Below are 20,685 nucleotides of genomic sequence, written 5' to 3'. Positions count from 1 at the left end.
ATACCCAAGTTTTACAGAGAAAACATTTGAAGTGGAACAATAAATTGATTGCAAGTAGTGCTAGGAAGTCCATTGATTGCAAGTATTTTAACTCTATTTGCATCTTCCTCAGTCATCGGAAGGTAGTTAATTTATTAGTGCTAGAATGAACTTCCTTCGAAAAGTCCCTCAAACCAGACAAAATAACCAACAAGGGCCTGCAAAATTTTATACATCTGAAATGTGGACAAAAACAAATTTTATACATATGACATGTGGACAAAAGCTTCTATGATTAGCTCAAAACTAATTCAATCAACGTAGTTGGTGTATTTGGATGGGATTTGGTTTAAGTACAGTTAAAATTAATTAATTAATTAATTGATTGATGTAGTTTTATTAATGATCTAGAATTAATTTTAAGTTTTTCCTGAGAAAGAGAGCAAGTAAAATTAAATTTAAACCATTTAGTGAAACTACAATACACGTGTTGTAGTTTTTTTTACGGCACTTAAACCAGATCCTATTTAAACATCCATATAGAGTTTAGTAAATGCAATTAAAAATGACATGAGCGTAAAGGAAATCAACTTTCACAAAATATATACAAACGCAGGCATTTACGCTAAAGCTTCCAAACATTATCCAATTTAGAATCCATTTGATCTTAAGACTTTTCCGGTCAAAAGTGTATTTTTAAACAAAAATTACGAAACGTATTTTGTTTTGGAGTGCATTTATACATATAAAAAAAATTGTACGGTTCAAAAAAAAATAATGAAAAAATTATAATTTTACTAAACGTTTAACTGTGTTTTTAAGAATCGTGTTTTTGAATAGCATGGTTTAAAATCGAAAAAACAAACGGAATCTTGATTTTTTGTAGAGCATATTTATGAAGATTTAATAGTGATAAGCTAAAAAAAGTGAGGTATCACAAATTGACAATTATGGTTAGGAAAAATGGAGGGAAACCTCATAGCTAGCCAGTAGCCACTCACCACATGTTCGAACGTGTCATCGGTGTCGAAATCAACGGGGGAATTGAATGTCTCCATCTACCGGACAACAACAATACATACCTTAAAAAATGATGGAATAAAATACTCAACAACCACCTTGGGTCCACTGTCTCTAGAATCTTAGGGGCATTTTCAATAGTGTTTTTATATATATATTTTAATTGGTTATTAGCAATAAATTTATTGACTATTATTATTTTTATTATAATTTTATTTATTTATTTATTCAAATAAGAACAACATTGGCATCTTTTGAGAAAGTTTTCTTTATACTTTAGAATTTTGCTAGTGTCAACAAGTTTTAGTAAATTTTTGCCACTTTCAGGTAAGTTATTTGTTATTATTTAATCATTTTATTAAGATATATTTTTTTAAAGATTGGTTATTTGGTTAGATTAATAGTTATCATAATATGCTAATAATTTAATTATAATATCATTGGAATATGTGTAGTAAGTCATGAGTTTTTTTTAGTGTAGAAACACTTAAAATTAATAGATAAATAAATTTTCAGGTTTTCGAAAAATCTTACTAATCGCTAATCTCTTACCCATATATATAAAACAATGTTGTTTTGGTAAAATATATATATACACTTAAAAAAAAAAAAAAAAAAAAAGCCCAAAAAACATATAAGCAAAAAAGTCCAATAAAGACCTAACACTAAAAAATATGTCCAATGGAAATAATTCAGTCAAAAAAAAAAAAAAATGTCTATTTGATTTGGTTTTACTTGTGTTGGTCCAGTCCGGCATCTGTATGGAATCTAGGTGGCACACTAGCTTCCTGCATGGCAGTGACGTGGGTACAGCCGTACAGGGTACTTTAGCTTCAAATAAAGAATACATTAGGAAATGACAAGTGCCATCAAATAAATTAGTGAGCTGGGCCTGGTAGAGGTATTATAATTTTCTTACAATTACAAGAAAATGTGTCAGTATATAATTGATATAATTATTAAACAAAAAATTTGATTGATAATTAATTAACATATTTAATTATTTTATTAATTATAAATTGCCATCTCAATTTAAAAGGACATTATAGTAAAAAATGTAATATCCCAACTATAATAAATTAATTATGTATTCTATTGATATCTATAAATGAAATGCGTGCAATATTTTGAGTACTCTTCTTTTAATGAGAATGATTTGATACGGACTTAAAATTCATGGCATATATATATATATATATATATATATATATATATTTTTTTTTTTTATGAATGAGTTTGGTAGAAAGAAAATAAAGAAAATGAACTTGAAATAATAGATATACATTGCTTTATTCTTATATCCATAACTCAACACGGCACGAATTCGACGCGCGAATACAAACAACTACACCTAGCTTGAAGTGCCCATCTTTGACTTCTTTTTTTTTTTTTTTTTTTTATTACTTTTTTTTATAGTATATTTTTTACACTTCTATCATTCTTCCATCAAACTTTTTAAAAATCAACCATTAGATCTGTAGGACATACCTGAATGAAGGGTATAGGTCCTACAAATTAAATGGTTGATTTTTTTTTTTTTTTTTTTTTTTTTTTTTTTTTTTTAAAGTTGAATGAGAGAAGAACAAGAGTGTACTAAATAGCATATTTCTATTTATTTATTTATTTTTAATTTTTTTAAAAGGGGTTAATGAGCTCGTTGTTTTTTTTTTTTTGAACAAATTATTATTCTTGTTGATAATCTCAATTCAACAACCCTACTTACAATATCATAAATGGCTGGGGGAATTTCTTCCACTCAAACAATGTCTATGACATAATTGACTGTTTGCTTAGCCAACTGATGTGCCGCTGAATCAGCTTCCCGCTTCATATGTACCACCCTGAATGATCACAAAGACTGCAACACAGTTTTTATTCCGTCCACAAAATGACCATACCTACTCGCATTTTTGGGTTGATGCTATTCTATGCAAGGAGATGGGTGCTTTTGATTTTATTCTTTGGGCGATTCCCAACAAGGGGTGAATGAAAAAAAAAAAAAAAAAAAAAAAGAAGAAGAAAGAATAGCAGCAACCATTCCCCCTACGTGGCACGGTCCCCAAATGAGCCCAAAATAGCTCTATTGATTAAGCCTGCTTAATAAGGAGCCCAATACTTAAATCACTTATTGAAGAATGCAGCTTCAATCTAGCCCAAAATGATTTTTAACGACGTGAAAGAATATTTCATTAATAATTAGTTTATGGGAAAATTGTACCGTTGGTCCCTGTGATATGCCATAATTATTTTTCACTCCCTATGGTTTAAAAAGTTCATGAGAGATCCTTGTGGTATGTAATAATTACAAATCGATCCCTGACGTCAAATTCTGTTAAATTTTTAACAGATTCCGTCAAATGTCACGTCAACGCCACGTGTAGTCATCTTATTGGTGACACGTGGCGCTGACATGTCCAATCTTAATAAAAAAATAAAAATTTATTAAAAAATAAATAAAAATACTTATTTTTTTTTAAAAAAATTAAAATTCAAAAACAAAAAAAAAGAAAAAAAAAAGAAAAAACAAAAATGGGAAAGGGCCCAGCCACCCCCAGCGGTGGCCATCGGGCCACCCCCAATGGCCTGGGGGTGGCCGCGCGCCACCCCCGGCGGCCTCTGGGGCTAGGCCACCCCCTTTCCCATTTTTTTTTTTTTTTTTTGTTTTTTTTTTAATTTTATATTTTTTTTAAAAATAAGTATTTTTATTTATTTTTTAATAAATTTTTATTTTTTTATTAAGATGGACACGTGTCGCCAATAAGATGACGACACGTGTCGCTGACTTGTAGGGCTAACAGATTCCGTCAAAATTGTGGACGAAAAATCGAACCAAGGGGTAAAAGCACCCATTTCCTTGCATAAGCAACCATTTCCCCTACGTGGCACGGTCCCCAAATGAGCCCAAAATAGCTCTATTGATTAAGCCTGCTTAATAAGGAGCCCAATACCTAAATCACTTGTTGAAGAATGCAGCTTCAATCAGCCCAAAATGATTTTTAACGACGTGAGAGAATATTTCATTAATAATTAGTTTATTCCTATGAAGAAAAAAAAACACAATAGAATTTTTAAGGTATTTTATTATATAAAAATTTTCAATTCTGAATTATTGTTTTAAAATATTAATTATTATTTTCAAATCAAAGAGTCATTTTTTTTTAATATTAGTATTTATTAGTCTTAAAGACAAAATATTTTCTTAATCTCGATTTAAGAAAATTCATGCGTGCGAACGAACTGCGCAGAAGAATTTTAAAGGCCACGAGGCCCACGACAAGCAAAACGTCACAAAACGCACGCGCCACTCTCACTCTGCGTCTGAAAAAGCGCGCGAAAGCTCCATAGCAGTCCGTGCGACGAAGCAGAATGCCGGAGCTTCCGGAGGTGGAGGCGGCGAGGCGGGCCGTGGAGGAGCACTGCGTGGGGAAGAAGATAAAGAAGGCGGTCATAGCAAATGACACCAAAGTCATCGAAGGAGTCTCGCCCTCGGACTTCGAGGCCGCTCTCCTGGGCAAGACCGTAGTTTCAGCCCGCCGCAAGGGCAAGAACCTCTGGCTCCAGCTCGATTCCCCTCCCTTCCCTTCCTTCCAATTCGGTACAGTGCTCTTCAGAAACCCTAAAAATATCACAGAGAAGAACTTGTTTTTATTTGTAGGGCGTGTTTGGTTTGTGTCGTATTGAAAAGCGTGGTTTTTGCTTTTTGAGAGAATCATAATCAACTAAGGCTAATACGATACTTTGGCTTATTTTAGCTCAGATGTGTTCTCTGTTTCTCTAAGTTTCCCTTGATTGTACAAATATGATCATGTAAATGAAATGCGAGGTCCATGACCTGTGTGGTCTTATGTATTTCAGGCATGTCGGGTGCTATATATATTAAGGGTGTTGCAGTTACAAAATACAAGAGGTGAGGCATGGTTTGGAAATACATTGTACTCAATTTTTCTGATAACATTGTGATATAGAAGCTGTTCTAGTTAGTATTCTTAGGTGGTTTTCATTGACCCCATTAAGGGCTATAATATAATATTTCCCTTAATTTCTTAATATTGGAACTCTTCAAGGCATGGTTGTCAAACTATATTATTTTAACTATGACCTTAGTGACTTATTTAAATAGATTAAAAGGAATATAGGGGATTTCATGCAGAATATCAAAAATTAGTTTATAGTATTTTTTATCTGTTATGTACTTTTTCTTAGAAAGAAAAAGACTCTGGCTTTTCCAATGCTCCTCCATAAAGGAGAAATAATGTAGTTGTATGTATATGGCTACATGGTTGCATATTTGTATTTTAAAACTATAGCTTGTTATATGCATAGAGAGCAGGACATGCATCTCTTAGATGCCAAATTCCAGCTTATAAATCTAGAGTTTGTAAAGTTTCATGTTCAAAATAATACTAAATTTTAGTGGCATTTTTAGAGTCTTGAGCTTTTCAGGGCTGAAGCTGAAAATCTTTCTTTTTAAATATTTTTCTTGGGGTGGGTTTGTAATACTTCTGGTTTTTAATTGAAAAGTGCTTTTAAGTGACTAGAAAAACTTCTCTAGCGAATAATAGTGAAGCATGCATACCAAATCCATGGTACTTTTCCCTAAGTAAGACTGTAAAGGAAAAACAAAAAAAGAAAGGAAACTCTCTTGTGATCAAGGAAAGCTATACTGATTTTGTGAAGTTTAGAAGTGAAACGGGTAATTATGTCATTTAATGAGTTACAAGAGTTTATCAGGAGCATTAAACTTGGTCTATAAGTGAATCACACCTATTGTGTCCCAATTTATTAGTTCTGCCAATTCTGATTTTTTCCTGTAAATAGACAATATTGCTCACTAATGGGTCTGACTCAAATTTCATCTGTGTTTATTATGATAACTATCTCAGATGGTTAATTGTTCCAGATAGATGCCTGTTTAATGATCACCATTTGTATGATGATTTCCAATTGTTAAATGTACTAACAGAGTATTTGCACAGGTCTGCTGTTAATGACACTGATGAATGGCCTTCCAAATACTCAAAGTTTTTTATAGAAGTAAGAATTTTGCTCCTTCCATGGATGGGAATGTTTATGCTTGCATCCTTGCGTTTTTCCTTATAAATTAATGATATGGGGTCATACGTCATTGCAATTTTGAGAATTATTGTACTGTACGTGGGATCTAGTGTGGTTCAGGTCATTTATGTACAAATTTGTAGTTTTAATGTCAGCTAAACCATGTTATTTATTTATTTATAAGGAATCACATATTTAATGCATATTCGTCTATTCTCAAGTTTTTTGTTAATCTCGTTACATCTTTTTTCAAATAATGAAGTTCCAAAAGCCCCTTATTAGTTAGTTGTAAATATCTCTTGATCTCAATATAATTAGATCTAAGAAGATGCAAAAGGTCTCATGGAGCAGATAATTAGATTTGTTCCATCTAGTTGTATTCTCCTTGTGCTTTAGGATTGAGTGGGCGGGCCTTTGTATTGTTGTGTTCCCACATATGGCATTTACACTCCATTTTGTTATAATTTATGGAATGCTTTTTTTAATTTTTTTTTTTAATATATATATATATATATATATATATATATATATATATATATATATATATATATATATATATATATATATATTTAAATTTATCGACTTTTAATTTGATTTGATATTTCCATATCATACACCAAAAAGTGATGAGAAGGTCCCTCTGGGCTCTATAATGAGATTAAATTACTTATCCAAAAAAAAAAAAGTGATGAGAAGGCACTTTTATCACTTTTGGATCTTTTAGGATCTATTTGAACACTTAGGATTGTAAATTCTCATTGAATGTCCTTGTGCAGCTTGATGATGGTTTGGAGCTGTCTTTCACTGACACGAGGCGCTTTGCTAGAGTCCGCTTACTCACAGATGTATCATAACATCACTTGCTAATGAGCTTGAAGTTTCCCATGGTGTTTTTGTATTTTTATTATTATACTAAGTAGGCATTTTATATTTTCAATGGTTTTGTACAGCCAGCTGCAGTACCCCCCATATCTGAGCTTGGACCTGACGCACTATTGGAGCCTATGACAGTTGATGAATTTATTGAATCCTTGAGCAAGAAGAAAATTGCAATTAAGGCTTTATTACTTGACCAGGTTAAAGCTGTTTTTCTTGCTTTCTGTTGCTTTTCCTAAGACTATACTGCTAAGTAATCACTGCATAATGGTTATTAAATAAACTGATGCAATTTATGTATCATGCTTGCTTGGGAACATCAGAGTTAGGTATTTAGCAATGTGTTCTCTTCTATTTTCCCCAAATATAGTTAGATCTATGCAAAACTTTTTTCATCTTTGAAATTATCTATATATGATGTTAAATGTGAACAATATGTTGTGCTGAATTATGTTTTTGGATGCATTGGCATATACTACTAGAATGTGGGTGAAGTTTTATGCTTGCATAGAGTGTTATGACTTATGTGATGTAACTGAGAGCTAACATATGGATGGTGAGAAAGATGGTTTAGAATTAAGGATTCGTGACTAAAATTGCAAGACCACATGTGTATATAGCAGTATATGTTATATACACATGGTGCCTAATTGGACTATTGTTTGTCCCTTTCTATAGCTGGATATGCATAACTGAATTATTTCATTCCCTTTTATGCTTGGTGGATCAAACTGTTTAGAATGGAAGAATCTGTTATGTACTTGATGTTGCTGGCCTTGTGTATTTCCTGTGGCTCTCCAATATTTGTAACATAGCATAGATTCAAGGTTCTGATAACTTTGAGAATGGCTACGGAATAGTTTATTTTTAAGTGATCTAAGATGCCAAAGTGTTCCCCCAAATTGCTTGGTTCCATAATCTTCTTGCATTCTTTATTTGAAGTCATTTTGTGGATCAGCATTCGTACTTTGGTATTTGCCTTTTGTATTCCAATGAGATGCTCTTGATGAGCTTGGCACTTAGAGCTACTTAGAGCCTGAGATCTATGTTCATCATTTCTTGGATCTCATGTTTAACCTGTCCATATTTCCAAACACGCCTTGCAAGGTAGTGAGAGCATTTTCTATGTTGAACCTTGCACTTCTAAGACTCAATTTCAATGATGACTTTCAAATGGTGTAGGTAAGGCAATCCTAGTTGATAAGCTTCATAAAACAACGTTAAATTCTGGATTTTGTAGACTTCAAGGACAAATTAGAAGATCAAGAAGAATAAAGCCTTTTATTTTAGTTGTGTGCAATGAAGATCAATCAGTATAAAGTGAGACAAGCAATGTAGTTTATTTTTAATGAAGGCTTCATTCATGGGGAAGGCGAAAGAGGGTGTAGGATGTAGTCTGACCTTCCCCCTCTTCCCTCCCCTCCCACATCCCCCGGTTGGAGGTAGAATTTGATCCTAGATCCATTGTATGACAAGAGACTTTGCCAGTTGAGCTAATTCATAGTTGATATCCCCTGAGGTAGTGTGACTTTATGTTCTGAGTAATGGAAAATTCTCCGTAAAAGAGTGGAATGGCATTTTGAGATCTGTATAGCTGAACCTATAGTTGGGTTCAGTCTTTGTTGAGTTGAGATGCGGACACCTACTTTCATGCTGGAAAACTGAAATACTACCAGCTCCTGGCTAAATTTGGGGAGGCTTTATCTGAGGGACATAAACTGAAATATTAGCACGTAAACACATCCTAATTGAATTACCGCCAAGTCAATTATTCACTGAAAGGAATTAATTTTAATGAAATAAGTAGTTGAGCAAGGAGTCTTCAAAAGCCATGAGAAATAATCATAATTAAAAAAATAAAAAAGGAAGAAGTCAAAGAGAGTCTAAATCCATAAGCAAGGAAAGCAGCCATAAAATGATTCTTTGATAGCTTACTTTTGTATTTTTCATGGTCCATTTTGCTTTTTGAAAATTAGTTTTGTCATACCTGAGTGCATTAGAAATATCTCTATTATTTTACCTTGATGATCTTGAGATCCTTGTATACAAACTATGCAGTGAAGTTGCAAAAATTAGAATGGCTTATCTAGTTCCACATGCAAGTGTATTTTTTCGAATGATCATTACTTCATTCTGTATAGTTATTAATTTTTATTTTCTCATTTTGTAAATCTTTGCAGAGCTACATTGCAGGTATTGGCAATTGGGTCGCGGATGAAGTGCTATACCAAGTCAGTCTGCCCTTTATCTTTAACATCAATTAAATTTTATTTTCAATAAAGAGTTTTGATTCAGATTTGGTGACTTTGGTTTGGAACTCATTGTGACATATTTAATAGAGCAATCCAGCCTGTTTAACTCCCTATTATCTCTATTTGCCCATTCGGAAATGGAAGCCGAATCCATATGGGAACGACTTGCTTCGATGACTGTCAACAATGCCATAAGCTCCTCTTCAAAACCCTCACAAAAAAGCCACACAACATGATAAATATCCTTCACTTTCTGCAAAACCCAGTATGAATATTCCAACCCTGAACAATCTGTTCTCCCAAACTCAGCAGGGGGACTAGAATTCAGAGGTGTGCAAATCGTGGTCTCCTACCTATTGTAGATATCCACATCCAGGCGAGGCAGCGGCTCGCTATCAAACTAGTTGTTCCCTTTTGCACAACCCAATTCCTTTCCAAAAAAAAGCACAGAGTTTGTTTCCTCCCCCCTGATCAACAGTACCAATGTCCTGCGAATACCCAGAGGATGAAAGTGAAGAAGAGGGCATGTATTCTGGTAACGAAATACGTTTCCCCCCTTTTACCACTATTGCCCACTCAGAGGGCTTAGGAATTAACTTGACACACACAGGGCCCAAGCTGGAGGTTGCCGGCCCTGAGTCAAAAGCAACATCACCCAAGCCCTCTATATTCCTGATTAAATGAGGCACTCTCCCAGAACTGGACAGATTCAAATCCAAGAGCAACCAGCACTACCTCCTCGGCGGTATTTGAAGAGTGGGATTGAGAAAGCGGTTGAGAATGATCTTCTGGGGACAACACCTGAGAAGAACCATCGGCGAGATACCCCTTTGAAACTTCGACCCCTGTGATATTTTCTTTAGGGATAACTAAGGGTGCTGAGCTACCTTCAGCAAGTTCTAAACACCTCATTGAGCTTCCCTCCACATGCGACGGCAACCACGGGCAAGAATCCAGAACCTTAGAACTGCTGGCAGATGAGTTTCTCAAAACCTCGCCCAGCGGAGCTTGTAGATCAATGGCAGAGACGAAGACACTGCGTGGCCAGCCTGCTGTAGGTCCTTCGGGTTGAGGACAACGAGCACTCGGGCCCTTCACCACGTTTGAGCCCGAAGAAGAAGGCGATGGCTCAAAACTTGCTTTCAATCTCCACTTTATTGGATCACACTACACTTCTACTCACGATAAAGCTAAAGTGGTAGAGTTAGATCAAGAAGCATCTTCTTTAGATTAATGTTAGACTAGTTGAGTTGTAACAAACTAGGTCTCTATAATTATGGGATAAGGTTAGATAGTTGCTGCTACAAGTTCTATTGATGTAAATCACATCTAGTGATTATCTAGATGTTTCAGTTATCTATATATACAATACTAACTTACGTTGAAGTAAGCAGATTAGCAAACACGTCTAAATCCTATATGGTATTAGAGCCATTTCAAGACTAACGTCTATGGCTATTCCCACATTTGAAATCGAATCCACACAAACCTCACCCCCTGTCTTCACCATCCTTCCCTCTTTCGCCCCACCAACACAAATCCAGAATGTGCATCATCACATCTCCGAGAAACTCACTCAAGATAACTACATCCTCTAGCAGTTTCTTATGGTGCCCTTCTTAGAAGGCCAAAATCTGTTTGGTTATGTTGATGGAACAACTCCACGACCCCCTCAGCTCATTCCAGACACCACATCCGGTCTTCTGGTTGCAAATCCAGGATATCAATTCTAGTATCATCAAGATAGGATGATTTTCAGTGCCATCATCTCCACGCTATCCATAGAAGCCTTGCCCCATGTCATTGGCCTCTTTACTTCCCGTGAGGTATGGCTAACATTAGAGACCCTCTTCTCCGCTTAATCTCAATCCCAGATCATGCAGCTCAAACAACAATTGTCCACCTTAAAGAAAGGTGCTCAAACAATCTCCGCTTATTTTCAGAAAGCGTTAGCTACTGTTAGCAAACCCATTGAAGCTTCCGAACTGGTCTCCAACCTCCTTGCTGGCCTTGGTGCCGAGTATGATCCTCTTGTCACATCTACAACTACAAGGTAAGATTCCATCTCCCTTAATGATCTCTATGGTTATATGTTATCCTATGAGTTGTGTTTAGAGCAACACAAATCAGCCATTGATTTGAATATTTCAACTGCTAACACGGCCCAATGCCAAAGTCCATCCTATCCAATGAACAACCGTGGATACAACTCTGGATATCGCAACACCAATTTCTTTCGCAGCAGGGGTCGTGGCCGTGGCAGAGGACCACATCAACAATTCCCTTCTTCTGGTCCTAGCCCGTCCCAACGCCCAACATGCCAAGTGTGTCACAAACTAGGCCACACAGCAGCCACATGCTGGTTCAGGTATGAGCAAAGCTACTAGGCTTACTCATCTCCGATGCATGCCAACATGGCCTCAGCCGCCACTGCCTCCGACTCATGGTACCCGGACACCGGTTCCAATGTGCATGTCACCAATGGTCTATCCAACCTCAGCATGCATGCGTAGGACTACACTGGCACAAACCAAATTCGAGTAGGAAATGGCCAAGGTTTGAACATCTTACACTCTGGTCCTGGTATTTGACCTACTCCTTCACATAAATTTCATTTGTTTTCACTCTTAGATGTACCTTAAATCCAGAAAAACCTCATCTTGGTAAACCAATTCACTCGTGACAATCATGTTTTCATTGAATTTCATTGAATTTTTTTTATTTTTTATTTTATTTTTTCTATGTTAAAGACCTCCAAACCTGCCAGCTGCTCCTCCAAGGCCTGAGTAAATTCGGCCTCTATCCATGGCCCTCCTCTCATGCTTCTTCATCCAAGTCTCTTGTTGCCTTAATTGGAGAGAAAGTGTCCTTGGATCAATGACGTCTTCGGTTGGGTCATCCAACGTCTTCGATTGTTAGTCAAGTTGTTAAATCAAATAATCTGCCTGTGTCTTCTTCCAAGATTACCTCCATCTGTTCTTCATGTCAACAGGGCAAGAGTCATCGTCTTCATTTCAGCATCAGTCCTTCTACTTCAAGCAAACCTTTACAGTTGCTTTTTCTTGATGTATGGGGCCCAACTCCAATAAATTCTGTAAACAACAATCGGTTTTATTTAAGTATTGTGGATGATTTTAGCAAATACACTTGGTTCTATCCCTTGAATTAAAGTTTGATGTTTGTGCCATTTTTCTGCGTTTCAAGCAACTTGTTGAAACTTATTTTGGAACCAAAATTCTCTCTGTCCAAAGTGACAGTGGTGGTGAATTTCAACCACTTCAAACCTCTCTAAATGCCTAGGGAGTTTCCTATTGTCTAAGCTGTCCATATACCCATCATCAAATGGGTTTCGTAGAAAGAAAACATCGTCATATTGTTGAAACCGGACTCACTCTTCTGGCCACTGCTAGCGTTCCATTAAAATTTTGGGACTCGGCATTTGAAGCTGCCACTTATCTCATAAATAGACTTTCTTCAAAAGTAACAAAGCACAAATCTCCTTATGAATGTCTATTTCACATATCACCTGATTATCAATTTTTAAAAACCTTTGGATGTGAATATTGGCCATTCCTCCATCCTTACAATTCCACCAAACTTGCCTTTTGATCAAAATCATGTGTCTTTATTGGATATAGCAAAAATCATCTTGGGTATAAATGTCTTCACATTTCCTCTGGCAAAATCTACATTGCACGTCATGTCGTCTTCAATGAGCACAAATTTCCTTTTATGGATTCAAATCCTATCAGAACCTCCACTCCTTCTCCTATACCTACCTCCATGTCTGTTCCCCTGGTTGCTCCATCAATCATTCCAACCTCACAGCATCATAACATCCCCTCTCTTCCAATTATAGATTCCTCTCCTAGCTCATCATATCCCACAGATAATGACACAACCCATGATTCAATTCCTTTAGTACCTCAACCTGTTTCCAAGCCTGCTGCTCCTACCCGAGCCCATACCATGACCACAAGGTCTCAGAATTTGATCTTCAAACTTTCAAAGTTTAATGATGACCAGGTCAAGCATCCAACTCCTCAAGCACTCACGGCCTCCATAGCCTTACAGGAAGATGAGCCTACCTGCTTCACACAGGCCAGCAAACATGCTGAATGGCGCACAACAATGAATGAAGAGTTTGATGCACTTCTCAAAAATGTAATATGGTCTCTTGTTCTACCTTCACCAGCCATGAACATAGTTGGCTCCAAATGGGTTTTTCGAATTAAAAGGAAGGCTGATGGGCAAATCGAAAGGTACAAGGCCCGTTTGGTAGCCTAAGGGTTTCATCAACAACCTGGGATTGATTTTGTTGAAACAATAGCCCAGTAGTTAAACCTATTACTATTAGAACTGTGCTCTCCATTGTTGTATCTGCAGGTTGGGCATTCCGACAATCAACAATGCCTTTCTACATGGCCTTCTTCAAGAAACAGTTTATATAGCTCAACCTCCTGGGTTTCAGCATCCTACATTCCCTACGGCAGTCTGCAAGCTGCACAAAGCCATATATGGCTTAAAACAGGCCCCATGTGCATGGTTTTCGAGGCTTAGTGCCAGATTACTTGAACTAAAATTCAAAAGCTCCAAGTCGGATCCTTCTTGTTTATTTACAAAGCTCATGGCATCATTATCTGTGTTGATATATGTTGATGATATCATCATCACAAGTTCAAACACAAGAGCTATCTCTCAACTTATAAGTGATATACACTCGTCATTTGCTCTCAAAGACCTAGGACCTCTACACTTCTTCCTTGGAGTTGAAGTTACTTGGCAATCTGATGGCCTACATCTTTCTCAACAAAGATATATTCATGATATACTCACGAAGACTAATATGGTGCTAGTCAAGCCTGTTTCCACTCCAATGTCGGCTTCTACAACCCTTAGTCGTTTTGAAGGTTCTACTATTAACAAACAACACTCTTTATCGCAGCACAGTGGGATCATTACAATATTTATCTCTTACTCGTCCTGTTGTTGCTTTTGCGGTCAACAAGTTGTCCTAATTCATGCAAGACCTGAGAGACTCTCATTGATCTGCAGTAAAGCGTATCTTGCGCTACTTGAAGTCCACAATTAATCATACATTCTGCATCTACAAGCAATCCTCCTGCCAAATCACTGCCTTCTTGGATTCCGATTGGGCTAGCTAACTAGATGACAGGCATTCCACCTCAGGCTATTGTGTTTGTCTTGGCAAAAACATCGTCTCGGCAAAAACATCCTCTCATGGAGTTCCAAGAAGCAGCCAACGGTATCTCGATCAAGCACTGAATCTGAGTACAAAGCCATTGCAAATGCTGCAGCTAAGTTACTATGGATTCAGACTCTTCTCGGTGAACTTGGTGTCACATCACCACAACCACCCATCTTGCATTGTGATAACATTGGAGCTACATATCTCACATCAAATCAGCTCTATCATGCTCGCACAAAGCATATAGAAATTGATTATCATTTTGTAAGAGATATGGTAGCCTTAAAGACTCTTGATGTCCAATTCATTTCAGGGAAAGATCAGCTGGCTGACATTCTCACAAAGCCATTGGCTGCTGCACGTTTCCTCGTACTCAAGTCCAACCTCAACGCTCAATTATCCACGTCGAGTTTGAGGGGGCGCATTGGATCACACTACACTTCTACTCATGATAAAGCTAAAGTGGTAGAGTTAGATCAAGAAGCATCTTCTTTAGATTAATGTTAGACTAGTTGAGTTGTAACAAACTAGGTCTCTATAATTATGAGATAAGGTTAGATAGTTGCTGCTACAAGTTCTATTGATGTAAATCACATCTAGTGATTATCTAGATGTTCGGGTTATCTATATATACAAGCATACTGACTTACGTTGAAGTAAGTAGATTAGCAAACATGTCTAAATCCTATACACTTGAGCGCAAGTTTGGCTCTGGGCTTGAGAGAGTTTAGCCCGTGAAGCATAAGAGCCTATCGCACCTTTACCTTTGGAGACTGGATTAGAATGGGCCATAGGAAGTGGGCTGGGGACACTTGCATCAATAGGGGGCTTAGATGGAATATTGATTTTTGGGCTGGGCTTTGGCTCAACAAACATAACCTTCTTTGGGCCTAGCCTAGTTCCTTAACCAGTTGGGCCTAGGCCCAAATCAATCCCACTCGATATAAGAAGAGACTTCTATTTTTAGGTGTACCAACATCACTTTGAGGGTGTGAAAATAAATAACATCACTCAAGAGTCCCCTATCCTTCCTCGAGCAAACTTCACAAGTGGAGGATCAAGGATCCTCTAAAGCCCCAACGAGAAACCAGGCGCAGCCGTCCCACTCACGATCTACCCCTTCAACGTTGTTGAAACAAATATTCCAGAAATACCCCTCGTCGAAGAGGAAGTTGCCAGACACCCTTTCGCTCCAGCCAGGACCTTCGCATTAGACCTATTACCAGCCACCTCCACCCTTGACTTCTTTCGTGAATTCATAACATTGTAGACCCGCCCTCCACTACAAGCTCAAAAGATTTGGATTCAATAAAACGCCACCAATTCCTCATAGGACTAATGCTCCGTTTCGACGTAAAATAGTTTCCGTCGTAAAATATTTTCTATGAAATTATTTTTCAGAAAAAATGATTTTCCCGAAAATATTTTTCGGTGTTTGGTTCGTACGAAAAAATCACCTACGACGAAAAACGGAATTCAGCAACTGCTGCCAGAATCCGGCGACGGTCGCCAGATTCCGGCCAGAACGCCCGGAATTTGGCAAGTTTGGCCGGAATCTGTCCGCCGGAATCCTACGACGGCGGCCGGTCGTCGCCAGATTCCGGCAGCGACATTATTGTTGGAATCCGGTGAGTGCTGCTGGATTCCGGCAATTGGATACCAAAATTCGGGACTTTCGACGGTAGTCTCGGGCTACCAACAAACTCCAATGTTCGGCGGTGGCAGATTCCTACAAGTATGTGGGCAAGAATAAAGAGTTTAAATTCGGAAAATGATTTATCCAAAAATTAAAGAAGCTTTTACGATCAAACTGAAAATGATTTCCGTTGACCATTATTTTCGCCCCCACTAAATAGCATAAAATGTTGAAAACATTTTCCAAAAAACATTTTACATCGATACAAACGGAGCATAAAAAAAATCACTAGCAAACAACTAGGACCACTACCGCTGCTAGAAAAGCACACCAATTGAAATGGGCGTCAGGACGCGCTGGAGAAGCCTCATTTATTTCTCCAGAACAGAGAGAGGGAGGGGGGATGATACAGAAAATTTACTAATACAATCTTATGTGTATAGTTCTAGGATGATCCTATTAAATTACCACTTGTTTCAAAAGCTTAATAGGTGAGGCCCAACACGTGGAATATTTAATTGACATGTGAGGTAAATGAAAGAGACAAGGTTCGAATTCAGGACCTCTGCTCTGATACCATGTTAAATTATCACTTGTCCCAAAAATTTAAGCTGATAGGAAGAGATAAATTTAATCATTTAATCAATACTTTAACAGATCCTTGGACATGAAGATGTGTTGACATAATTTGAACACTGATCTGCTTTCTTATCACCAAACTGCAACTTGAGATTAAGTTTTTACCCCTAGGGAGACAAATTATGTCACATAGGGTTTAAGGCTGTGATTCTCTTTCTTTCTCTTGGAAACCTAAGAAATGTATAATCAATTGTCGGTGAAGTCTCAAAAATATTAAATGTTTGGTGGCTTCATGCTGCAAATTTTATATTTGTCTCTCCTCTACAGTTCAATTTTTGGACTTCAATGACTAATTTAATTCCTCACAGGCAAGAATTCATCCACTGCAAATTGCTTTCAGCCTGTCCAAGGAAAACTGCGCAAACTTACACAAGTGCATAAAAGAGGTGGGTGATAGTCTTTTGTTTTGGAGTATTTCCTTGCAATTTAGAAACCTTTCTTTTGTGGAGCATGCATTCTTCATGGAATATATAGAGGGCAATACATGTAGGTTATTCAATATGCGGTTAGAGTTGATGCTGAATGCAGTCGGTTTCCTCTTGAGTGGTTATTTCATTTTCGATGGGGCAAAAGGCCTGGAAAAGTTAATGGTAAGATACTTCTTTTATATGTGATCATTTTGACAAAATAATTGATTTTACAGGTCGTTGAGAAAGCAATTGAAGTTGGGGCAGATAGTAGTCAGTTTCCTAAAAACTGGATATTTCACTCCCGCGAAAAGAAATCTAAGGCTTTTGTTGATGGTTTGGCTCCTGATCTTATGAGATATCTCATATAGAACTACAGAAATTTGTTTGGATGGTATTCAATACCTCTGTAATATTTCATATCTGGTTATCTTCAAAATAAAGATCATTGACTACTTCTAATCATGAGAACTTTTCTTTCATCATTAACTTGATGAATAATATAATCAAACCTTAAAAACTAAGCTGGCACATTGTTGCATGTGCCTTGGGTCTTTTTTCACATGGTCAAGACAATTTTTCATTGATGTTACTAATTAGTTTGCGCTTTGATACTGCAAGATTATGATCATGTTTCTCCTGAATGTTTTGTGCTATTCATTTTGAGCAAGTGGTCCTCTAGGTTCTATTACTATCATATCTCATCTGCTGCTCTTGTGGATTTCTAGTCAGTTTGATGATATCCTGAGACTAATGTCAAACTTGAAGGATCCAGATTATAATCAATTCAATAAATTTATTTTCATAAAGTAAATTGCATATAAAGTATTTGGGTGCAGTTATGTTTACAGCTTGATTTATGTAGTGACATATTTTAATACTGGGTAATGGATATTCAACTGCGAGAGAAAGTAGCACTGAAATTGCAAAATTGAAAATTGAAAATTGAAAACTTCAGTTGTGAAAACTAATGGAAGATCTTTGGATGCACACTAGCGGAATGGTTCCATTTTTGAATCCTATAATAATATTGTTGTCTTGTCACGCGAATAGGGCTTGATTGTAGTTATTTAGGGTCCCGCTGACAAAAGAATCAAAATTATTGAGGAGTAATCTTTCAGTAAAAATAAGGGAAGGAGATTAAAAGTTCTCTCACATGGGAAATTTGCTTCCTTGTTCTATAAATTAAAGGGAAATGGTACTTCTTTCCATTGTAGCAAGGTGGAGGGTAAGGTCTTGGGTTCAAGTCCCACTGTGTGCATGTGTAACATACCAATAAAAATAAGTAAATAAAAGGGAAATGGTTTCCATGAGTGTTTCTTGCTATTTAGCATGCTATTGGAGATATGTCTTCGAAACCTTTAGATCTAGATGGTACTTGCTGGGAACTGGTTTTCATTTTTTAATTTTCTTGAAAGCACCTAGTTACTTATCAAAAACAAAATAAATATTAAAAGCATCTAGTAAAATATTTTAAAAAATTTAGGTTTTACAGACACTTCGTTGATGATTTCTGCCTGTTTGATGCTCCTTTGCTAGTTTGGGTTTTCTTTGAGTTTCCCAATCATCTCCTAATTGTTTTCTGGTATATGCCTTTTCATTCAATAAAGGAGTTAGCTACTGTTGATTATTTAGATTTACAATCTGAAGCCGATGCAAAAAATGACCTATGTATTAGACATTAAAAACAAAGTAAAAAAAAGGTACTCCACTGTCATGAAGTAACACGATAAAGGATCATTAAAAATTCTTACTATAGAAAGGAAAGCTATCTGATTGAAGATTTCCTTAGTCACTGTATTTTAGACTGGCGTGTTTGGTAATGATGATGTTGCCTTTTTTGTTTCTCTCCCTCTCTCCCTCTCTCTCTCTCAGCCTAGAATAGTGGCCTAATGTGCTCATTTGAGGTCCATGTATACATGTTTGCAGTTAAATGGCATTGGTTAGGATGAAACATGAACTTGGCCCAGTGTTTAATTTACATCAGATATATTATGATGCAATGCATTATAACTTTTCTTCTATTCTTACACCTACCTTTTCTAAATTTAGAGAACCTAGGTAGTCCAACACAGGATCTCATATAAAGATTCAGACTTTTCTTTACAAATAATGATATATTAACCTTTTAACATGCTAGTGTTGAATATCATTCTTTTGGTAGGCTTTATGTTAGATCAAAGATACTAGGTTTATTTGTGACCAAGAAATAATCGTTCATTTTCGTATTTTATTTCTTGAGCATGTTGTATCCTATTTGTTTTATAGATATCGTGAGTTACAAATATTTATGAAATTCCATGTAATGGCAGGGAAGAAAATTGATTTCATCAAAGCTGGTGGCAGGGTATGTCATTCTCAAACAGCACCCTTTTTAAGAGTTGTATCATTGCTTTGTAGTTCATGTGATGAGAATGTTTTTTTGGGTCTTAGACAGCAGCATATGTACCAGAGTTGCAAAAGCTAAGTGGAAACCAAGCAGCAAAAGCAGTAGGTGAACCCAAAAAGAGAACTTCAAAGAAAAAAAGTGGTGGGAACGATGACGATGACAGTGATGAACCGGCAAGCAAGGAAGAAGAAATTATTGAAAGTGATGAACTGAAGAAAGGACCTAAGCCTAGAGGTCGAGGTAAAAGGCCTTCGATGAAAAGAAAAACTGAGGATAGTGATGATGATGAGGGTGACGATGATAATATTGGCGGTGCTGCTACTGCTGATAGTGATAATGATGAAGTCCAAAAGAAGAAAATGGAAAATACAACCACTAATAAAAGAGCTAAGGCAGATAAGGCATCAGAGAGAAAAGTGCAAACCAGTCAAAATAGTAAGGCAAAGAAGAAAGCAAGGTAGGCAGGTATCAAGATATTTAGAAGGCTGTCATCTTTTTGAAGAACCGGAAGGACAAGAATATTTTGTTTGCAACTATTTTTAGTAGGCTAACCTTTTTGTCATGAAACTGGTCAATCCTAACACTGTCGCTTCCTTTCTGGTCATGCACATGACTCCTATCAATATCATGTATGCACTCCCTACTATATGGCATTTTACTTCATACATCATATGTTCTTTTACATGTGTGTATTGGACTTTGGCCTACAAAGGGTTTTTTTCTCTACTGAACCATATACAGTTGTAAAAGTTGTGGATTTTTGCTTTTGACTGAGATATGGTAAATAAAAGTACCGGAGATCTGCTGTTAAAAAATTTAATGGTCCAGATTAACTCTTGCATTTTTTTAGTGAAACGACAAGGTAAAAGGTTGGAAACAAAACTCCTTACATACCCAACTCTTGAAAGCTGAACATAAGGTTGGTGCTAATTCTTGTTTGTCCAAAGAATTATGCTGCAAATTGTAGGAGGCAATAAGGAGTTGATTAGTGATGACACCTGGATTAGACCTCATTGATTTACTTAGATCCACATGGATTGAAGTCCAGCCTCCTAAATTTGATAGGTCAAAGAAGTTTTGATCGTTGACTGAATGGACCATGATTTGAGTTCTCTTGAATATTACTAGCTGTTCTACAAATGTCTACACTTGCAGGTTCCGATTCAAGCAAGTCTGTAATGAGAAGGAGAAAGTGGCTTCAAGTGCCCATCTTTGACTTTTTT

The 20,685-nt window shown here is 36.7% G+C and overlaps 1 protein-coding gene and 1 pseudogene across 4 annotated transcripts; both read left to right on the top strand.

The window, feature by feature from the left end:
* The first annotated feature begins 4,221 nt into the window (after window positions 1-4,221).
* On the top strand, window positions 4,222-20,219 carry LOC133863521 (formamidopyrimidine-DNA glycosylase-like). 4 transcript variants are annotated; one of them, XM_062299493.1, is made up of 11 exons: window positions 4,222-4,594; window positions 4,855-4,906; window positions 5,976-6,033; window positions 6,831-6,899; window positions 7,005-7,130; window positions 9,111-9,161; window positions 16,975-17,052; window positions 17,157-17,249; window positions 17,319-17,409; window positions 19,386-19,420; window positions 19,507-20,219. In XM_062299493.1, exons 1-11 carry the CDS (start codon window positions 4,366-4,368, stop codon window positions 19,921-19,923), a joined length of 1,299 nt encoding a protein of 432 aa, XP_062155477.1. In that variant the 5' UTR covers window positions 4,222-4,365; the 3' UTR covers window positions 19,924-20,219. The 4 variants fall into 4 exon arrangements, 3 of the variants coding, with proteins under 3 accessions (XP_062155477.1, XP_062155476.1, XP_062155475.1); XR_009899401.1 differs by lacking the exon at window positions 17,319-17,409 and having other exon boundaries at window positions 17,141-17,256; window positions 19,507-19,611; XM_062299492.1 differs by lacking the exon at window positions 17,319-17,409 and having other exon boundaries at window positions 4,223-4,594; window positions 17,157-17,256.
* Window positions 11,150-11,248, top strand: LOC133865122 (small nucleolar RNA Z247; annotated as a pseudogene).
* Window positions 20,220-20,685: the final 466 nt, after the last annotated feature.

This window comes from Alnus glutinosa, chromosome 3 (assembly GCF_958979055.1).
Source record: "Alnus glutinosa chromosome 3, dhAlnGlut1.1, whole genome shotgun sequence".
NCBI classification, from domain to species: domain Eukaryota; kingdom Viridiplantae; phylum Streptophyta; class Magnoliopsida; order Fagales; family Betulaceae; genus Alnus; species Alnus glutinosa.
Note: the sequence above shows the minus strand (reverse complement) of the source record. Positions and strands in the feature narration are given on the sequence as shown.

Excerpts from the sequence above, each read along its gene's own strand:
- LOC133863521 (XM_062299493.1), top strand. The coding sequence starts at position 4,366 with ATGCCGGAGCTTCCGGAGGTGGAGGCGGCGAGGCGGGCCGTGGAGGAG. Across the intron at positions 6,900-7,004 it reads GAGTCCGCTTACTCACAGAT|CCAGCTGCAGTACCCCCCAT; the intron begins GTATCATAACAT and ends GGTTTTGTACAG. Across the intron at positions 19,421-19,506 it reads TCATCAAAGCTGGTGGCAGG|ACAGCAGCATATGTACCAGA; the intron begins GTATGTCATTCT and ends TTTGGGTCTTAG.